Source organism: Cygnus olor, chromosome 7 (genome assembly GCF_009769625.2).
Source record: "Cygnus olor isolate bCygOlo1 chromosome 7, bCygOlo1.pri.v2, whole genome shotgun sequence".
NCBI classification, from domain to species: Eukaryota; Metazoa; Chordata; class Aves; order Anseriformes; family Anatidae; genus Cygnus; species Cygnus olor.
In genome coordinates this window covers 34,960,495-34,968,935 of record NC_049175.1, presented here as the reverse complement: position 1 = coordinate 34,968,935, position 8,441 = coordinate 34,960,495, and the positions used below count along the sequence as shown (strand labels likewise).

General features: G+C 36.7%; 1 protein-coding gene across 1 annotated transcript in view; it reads right to left on the bottom strand.

Moving 5' to 3' along the window:
• Positions 1-122: 122 nt before the first annotated feature.
• LOC121072809 (BRCA2 and CDKN1A interacting protein) overlaps positions 123-8,441 on the bottom strand; it is a 10,139-nt gene continuing 1,820 nt past the window's right edge. The window contains exons 2-7 of the mRNA XM_040562846.1: positions 8,112-8,186; positions 7,406-7,486; positions 6,152-6,244; positions 5,486-5,673; positions 3,951-4,131; positions 123-530 (exon numbers count right to left, since the gene is read on the bottom strand). Coding sequence (XP_040418780.1) covers positions 360-530; positions 3,951-4,131; positions 5,486-5,673; positions 6,152-6,244; positions 7,406-7,486; positions 8,112-8,186 — 789 coding nt within the window. The 3' untranslated portion in view covers positions 123-359. The remainder of the gene's footprint in view (positions 531-3,950; positions 4,132-5,485; positions 5,674-6,151; positions 6,245-7,405; positions 7,487-8,111; positions 8,187-8,441) is intronic.

Sequence of the window (8,441 nt, the reverse complement as noted above, 5' to 3'; positions counted from 1 at the left end):
GTATTTACCAGAAGAAAACATATAGAAGCACTTTTGTTAACAAAAGGAGTTGCACACATTGTTTTGTTCCATCGTAATATATGACTAAGATCTGGTTAAAAACATTTTGAGCAGTTCTTCAGTTTTTTTTTTGTAACACTGGACTTTTATTGACTGCTTAATGATGATACCAAAGTACAGCAAGATACAATATTTTGAAATATTAATTTGATGGGTATTTTTAGTTGTACCAACTACTTGTCTTTTAAGTGTACAGAGGAAGCATTTCAGCAGTACAAAACCGTTAACTCCATAGTAATCTTCTGAAAAATATAAAGTTTTGCATGTCTGATTTATAAAAAAAAACTTTATAGGAAAGTTCATGGAGAGAGATAGTCTTTGAGTTTATCCATAATTGCATTAATTCCATCGGCTGGAACTACCATAACAGTCCGCAAAGGTTTCATTGGTACATCATCAAAGGACCATCTGCCACCCAAACAGGTGTCACTTTCCTCTTGCACAGAATAGTTGAACTTCAGAAGAGCTTTCTAAGCAACAGAAATAAATGCATTAGGATTAAGTGTTTTGATTAGCCTGAAGATAATACATCACCTAAACAAAGTAAAAATAATGATCCTATCATGCACATGCTTGTTAAGAAGAAAGTTATTTTCTTCCCTATTGAAAGTCCACCAACACAACCTACAACAGAATCCACTATTAAGTGCATTAAACTATTTGCTTTTCACCTTATTTTACAACTCATATTAAACTCTAAAATGACTGCCATCATTACATTTTGGTAGCATCAGAATAAAAAACAAAAAGGAAAAACTAATACCCCTTCATTTGCTTACTGTGACTCATTTTACATGGTTTTAAAACAGCATCTCCTTTCATATTATTGCATCAAGAAATGTGGACCCTTAGAAGCCATTGTGCCTAATATTAGATGCAATAGAAATGGTCAATAACATTATTGGTTAATAATACTAGACCTTCAACCCTGGAACAAGAGCAAACCACTAGCTGTGTAATCTTGAGAATTAGCAGATCAGCCAAAACCCAGAGGAGAGGAACAGTAAGAGACTGCAGGCAGAATGGAGCCCATGTGAAAGGGGATTGTTTGGTGCAGGCAACATGGGGAAGGCCTGATGGATAGGAAAAAATTTACTTAACAAGCATTTCTAGTAGTCACATCAGCCAGTTTATGAAGTATAAACTGAACTCCTAAGGAGAAAAACTAATCTAACATCTACCCTTTGCAGGGAAAGTTAAGTTCCAGTCTCCCTGTAGTTGGGCTATTTACTAACTGTACCTCAAGGCTGTAAATTGAATTTGGGAAGATTGGAAGAACCATCAAATTAATTGAGTGGCTTTGCTAAAGAACAAACAATTTGAGCAATGGAGGCCCTAAACTTTTAATCAACTCCAAGTCTGTTTGTAATAGAGTTTTTCTTCTGTTCCCTCAATAACATTTTAAGGACCAGAATAAAGCACAGCCAAGGAGCTGACAAGTGCAAGAAGGCATCTCTCTTTTTCTCTTTTATTCAGCTCTAAGTATCTGCCTCACTGCATTTAATACCATTTTATGGAAATCTAATTAACATTGTGTGACTGGGGAGGATATACACTCCAACACTAATTTATTTAGCACATATATATTCTTAAGTTCAGAGACTAATCTAGAAGGATTAGGAAGGAATTCTAGTATCAGAAGGATTCTAATATCCTTCAGAATGTGTTAAATTATTTTGTTAAAAATGCTAGAAAGACTTACAAAGAAAAGTAAGTTCAGTTTGAGTCTACCCACTTGAGTTGAAAATTATTACAATTTAGATAAAAACGTACAATTAGTCTTTAAAACGCTTCTCTAAATAACTTAAAAACAAACGCAAAATAGTCTTCGAGAATGTAACACCTGGTAGACGCATGGGCATCACAAGCTTCTCCCCTTCATTTTTTTAATAGCATGTTTACACAGAGTTCATTTTCGGTTGGTAAAGCTGCTGTGACAAACACAAAAAGAAAACCCTAAACTTGTTGCTGCACAGAGGCTACAGCGGTACTCCCTATAATTATCCAAGAATGCGCCCAGCTACCTTTTTCTTCTTCCCAAGAAATATAATCATAGCCATATCATAGCCTCTACAGAGAGGAACGTCATGAATGATTACACAAGGAACTTGTGCCATTAACCATGATGCATGTGCAAGGACTTTATCCTGTAGGCACTGCCAGAAATGAAGGAACAATGGGCTCTTCACAAAACAATAACATTACAGAATAATATTTTTAAAGCTTTGGAAAAAGAAAAAAAAAACACTGAAAGTTTCTATGCGTTTCAAATTACGTTTTTAATTTAATTTCCTGCATCCTTGTCTTTCTTGATTTCACTTGTGACCAGAATTGTGTAGGCAGCCTGCCTTGGGAAATTGGAAGTAATATTTTCATCTCAGTATTTTTACACTTAATATTAATATACTCCTTCTGAGTATAATAGAAAAGGGAAGTGATGTCTACTTGTTTTCATCTTCAAAGGCCATATTCTGAGCAGTCTTTGAAAATAACAAGCATCCAAAAGGAAATCGACACATCAGCTTTGCACACAATACCAACAACACAACTGCAGAGCTTTGCATCTGTTAAGTTTCTTGGGAAGAATTCTCAGAGAAATACATTTAACTGCATTACTATATCTAAACAAAGCCTCAACAGCTGTTTCTCTGACACTGGTCTAACTACATTAGAAGAGAAGGAAATGAGATCTGTTTTTAAGTGTTACCATGTACTGAAGGTTCTGATTGAAAGTCCAACAACAGAATACTCTGCAGGTTTTTTTTTTTTGGAAACTTTATTCTTTTAAGTGTTTAAAGCTGTGACGCATGATTAGACACAAGTTAGAGCACCCTACAAGCTACTACCTGTTGTTTGAGCTGCTGCTCTCAAACACGACTTGTTATGTAGATCATGTTAGCTTAAATCCCTCTGACAAAGCTAACCTACTCAACCAGCAATTCACAAGCTCACAGCCAGTCTTCTCCAGTCAGCAGTTTAGCAAGTCTTCTGCATTTGCTATTATTCAAGATTAAAGACAAGAACTCCACCATTCCCCAAACTAAAAATGAGTAACAAATTGTTGCAAGGAAAACTCAGAAGTCCTGGGACACCCTGTTAAATTCAATGCCCAGATTCATTACCATTTATTCATTCATCCTCAAAACGTGGACATTTCATTCACAAGTCTGACAATTATTACATTCAATTAAGGCTCTTCAACATCGCTACATAAGTAAAGAGATGGAGTTAATTCTCTGAGGCCAAGACGCACAGAAAGTAACACTTGATATTTCCCTTGAAGCCTCTGCCTATTGCAGGTATCCTTCACATTGTTTTCATCAACCTCACAGCTCTGGTATCAGGTAGTAATGCTGCCACAGGCAGTGCCTAGGCAACAGCATTCTTACCATCATGCTAATTGTGACCTGATACATATCACATTAGTAAATTCATGCCAGTGCAGAGGGTTAATCAATAGTTTGGACTTATGGGTGCCTGTCAACTGCCTGCTGAACATGAGCCAGCAGCGTGCCCACGTAGCCAAGAAGGCCAACAGCATCCTGGCCTGCATCGGAAATACGGTGCCCAGGACTGAGGGAGTGCTTGTCCCGCTGTACTCAGCACTGGTGAGACTGCTCCTCAAGTAATTTGTTCAGTTTTGGGCCCCTCACTACAAGAAGAATAGTAGGAGTTACTGGAACATGTTCAGAGGAGAGCAAAGAAACTGGTGAAGGGACTAGAAAACAAAAGACATGAAGAGATGCTGAGGGAACTGGGGTTGTTTATTATGGAGAAATATGTAACCGTATCTTTGTAAAAATATCCCTTGAATTTATGGTGCTACACTTTTTTGTAGATGTTGTAAAGAAAAAATAAACCTTTTGAACTAATCGAATCGAGTATGTTACCTCATAAAAGAATTCTTCCTCTGCGTTTGCAAACATTAATTCCTCCTTTTGCTGATTTCTCTTCCCTTCTCTCTTCTTAGAATTGCTCTTTGCAGCTTCTGTAAAGGTCTTGCTGATAAGAAGGTAATAGTGGCACTTTCCACATGGTTTGTTTGTTCTCTGTGCTTCTGTCAACTCTTTCCTAAAGATAAATTAATGTTTACAGGTGCAATTTAAAAATAAATGTTTACACACACAAGTTAAACCTTCAGCAGTGTAAAAGTAAAACTTATGATGTATTAGTATAGAAAGTATATTTGTACTGCATCCTATTCTTCTACTGGTGCCTCAGAAAAAAAAATTGTATACGCATTCCTAGTACTTAACACACTATTTGCACTTTAAATCAATAAAAATAAGGATGTCTTTTCACCTCCCTCTGCCAACATATCTCTTTTTTCCAGAATATTGTTCACGCAAAGAAAGTGTTTAAAAGGATTTGAAGTGCAGCTCTCCTTGAAATACATCACTTTATCACTTCCACGAGGAGCTCTAACAGCCAGAAGATACTCTTGCTCACCCTTGTGTTACACATTATCACTGCAATGCTCTAAAACCATTAAGACAAAGAGACAGATCTGAATTTGAGTTGTGACAAGTGCAGTCCTAGTAGTAAACCTCAAGATCAAGCCCTTGAGTACCTCGTTTTTTAATTTAAAAACCTTACTGACTAACCCTATCTACGTGTTTTCTTTCATATCAAAGTAGTAATTCCTTGAAGGTCTACGTTACTGTTTGAACGAGCCTAACAGCAGCCAACCTGATCTGACTTCTAATCTCGCCTCACAGAAAGGGGAAAAAAAAAACCAAAAACAACACATCTTCGTTCAATTACTAGAGTTCCTTAACCAACATGATTTCCTGGTTCTCAATGTGGCATTAAAACAATATACCATCGTATCACAGCTGATTTATTTACTTACTGTCACCCAATCTACGGTGTAAATACAAGAATTCAGAAAAGACCAACCATCACCTAACCTGCTTAACTCATTTATCCGAAACTAATCAAAATACTGCATGTGGTTTTCATGGGCCAGAACTTATCCACCTTGTAAGACTGTCCCTAAATCCAAAACTTCCGTTCCAGAGCCAGATGTTAACACATGATCAGAAATATCCAAGTTGCTCAATATTAGCAAAGTTACAATTTTAAAATTTTCCTAGATCAACATGAAAATAATCTGCAATACAAAGACAAACTATAATACACACATAGCTATTTCTTTAGAGGAAATCACTTAAAAATATGTGCTGTGATACCATCTTAAATGTATAGTTTGAAAAGCCCGAGGATATAAAAAGTATTAAAAAAAACACAGAGGAGAGGAAATTTCATCTCATATGAGATGAAAATCATTTTTTTTCAGTTCATGTCCTACTTATACCTATAGTATCAGTTCTCTTAACACAGTTCTATATAAATAAGATTTCTGAAGAGATATGAAGGAAAAGTACTGTTCAACATCACATCAAGGAAAAAAAAAACAACTTACTGAAGCTGCTGGTGCATGGGCAAAGCAATCTGTGGTGGTACATTAATGAATCTTTCACTTAGTAGGAAACCCACAGGCTTAGTATCATCTTTTAGGAGCTTATCCAGTTGTTCAACTACATGCTGTTCACAATTTTTCTCACACCGGCTTAGAATCAGCTCTTTGATTTGTTCAGCACATTGTGTACCCTAGAATCAAAGTGTACATTTCCTTTACATTCACACATCTTGAAAATGAACTTCAAGAGAATATTCAACAGGTCTATCAACAATTTCCTAAGTGGTCCCTAAAGCACTGTAACTGCACTGTCTCTGAAATTATTTACCAACCCTGAAGCTGAGGGCAAGCAACGGTTCTTAACTGATAGGAATGCAACTAGGAGCTACAACACCAGTACCTTCAGCAGAAAAAATTGAAATCTGCAAAAGATGAAAGTGAAGAAATACGAGAGGGTGACAGTCCAGTTGCCCTGGAACTACTTGTTACACCTAATTTTAATTCTCTATTCCAATCTTAGCTTTACGTTTGACCTTCAGCAAGTTATGCAGGACTAGAAAGAAAAGAAATTCAGAATACTGAACCAACTGTCTAGGCTTGCTATACAAGGCAGAAAAGCAGAACAAAGCCTCACTTAGGGCAGCCTAGAAGTTAATCATGAATACCAACCTTCCTTTCAGTTAAGTTTAAGAAGCTTATAAAACCAAAGACTTCATCATCGTCGTCATCTTCATCACTGCTGTCTTCCTGGACCTCTGCTTGCTATTTAATAAAGAAAAAGCAACAATTCATTTTGACATTCTATTTCCACTCCCAGCAGCAAAAAATGTTCTTCTCTCTAGAAGATGCTCTGCAGATGACAACCATCTAGGCAATCTGTACCAACACACAACCTACAAATTCTGGTTATGGTTATGGAAGTGCCACATCACGGAATGGCTCTGTGTATTTAGAGCCAGCTGTAGAGAGCAAGGTCATGCATCTTCTACAGGAGGGTCTTTTGAAAGGCACTAAAATTTGATAGCTCATATTTAATATGCAGCTTACTGGTATAAGGGATAACACTACCTTAAGCAAAACATTTTTTTTTTCAGTTTCTAATGCAGAGGAATAAACCTACAAAGCCTTAAAAAAAGAACATAGAATAGAGCTTTAATAAGAAGGGTAAGAAAAAGCTCAACAACACTCCACAGTAAGAAACTTGGCCAAGGAATAGGGGATCGTGCAGTTGTAACATAAGGATTATGTTAACCTTGGGCAGAAAAAATGGTGGCACGAGAAAAGAAGAGAAAGTATAGCAATGACACAATGCAACCAGGTACCATGGCATAACTGTGCCTTGCAGCCACAGCCTGTCTGGCTTTGAAAGGAACAGCACCACGAGATCCTGAGCACTATACAGTACAGTACTGAACAGCTTCCTTGGCCAGCAGTAACTCGGGGGTCTCCGCAGAGTGCTCCACTGCCACAGGAAAAGGAATTCAGGGCTTGCTTCAGGGTCCTTTCCTACACCCAAAGAATTCTGCAGACTACTGAGGAAACCACAAGAAGAAATTGCATGGGAGTATTTTTGGTGTATACTTCTCTATAACTTGAGAATGCACGGAAATTATAAGGTCCTATTTCTTACTGAGATGTAACAGAGATACTTCAGCGTTATGACTCTACCACACCAAAACTCATTAAGAAAACTGAAGAGACTTCTGTATGTGAAAAGAAAGCAATCGAAAGAGTAAAACAAATTCCTCATTTGGTTGAAACTAGACATGGAAAATCTCACCTCCCATAAAACAATTATTCTCAAACCAAGAAAACAAGCAAATTACAAACAACATTAAAGACAGGAGCCACTTCTGGAAAGTGTTATTTCATTTTAAAGTAAAAGGTATTGTGCCTAATTTACATAAGTGACTTCTATCTTACCTTGATAATACTTCCAATATGATTCTGTTGTATTAATATATCCGTTAATTCAGCAGTGTTAACAGGAGCTTTTAGAAACAACTGGAAAATAAGAAACGAGTATTAAGATGTTTTAGACCTCATATCACGGGCCACTCAGTAGAAAATAAAATTAGAAATTTCTCTAAGTTGTTATGCAATGGTGTGTACCTTCTTTAACTTCCATTTAGTGGGGTTTGTTTATTCCTACAATGTGATACCATAACGACCAAAAAGCAGCTTCTTAAAGTGCTTGCTCCTTGACTCTTCACAAGCTGGCATTTTGTGTATTGAGTTTGGTACGATCTGAATAGTTGCTGAGCTTAAATTTACAAGAACAAAAAGAGCCACCAGAAGACTGGAAGCTGCCACACTGAACACACACATTTAGAGCTGTAATTTATAAAAAGCTCTCCAAAAAGATGATTAACACTGAATGAGGTTTTCCAGGCAGCAACTAACACAATGAAGAAGGAAGGATTATACACACTGTGGCCTACGGTTCATTGGGTAAAGTTCTTGAAACTGTGGTTTCGTAGACACATTTATTAAAATGCGGGTGTATTTAATCTTCGCGAGCTGAACCACAGTAAAACTATGATCTCATACAAATAACATGAATCAACAACTCTGTGTGACTCTACTATTTAACAGAAATATCGTCCAAGCTAACAAGAAACCAAAGTACCTGTTGAAGTAACTTCTTTATCCCACTGTAGTCATTGTCTGATATTGAATGTGCTTCAAATTCAATATTCACTTCCTACAAAGAAGTAAAACGCAGAAAATCAAACATACTTTGCTGGAAGCCATATGAAAACAAAGCTAGACTATAAGAAACTTGAAGTAGTCAACATCAGAAATTGATCTTATTTCCATCTTTCAGTAACATCATTAATTTTACACTTTTTGTCATTTCTTCTGTATTCTTCAGAGCACACTTGTGAAAGAATTTTTTTAAAATTAACTTAAAATTGCATTGTAAACAAACCTTCAGTGCTTTGTTCCCCCAATCTGG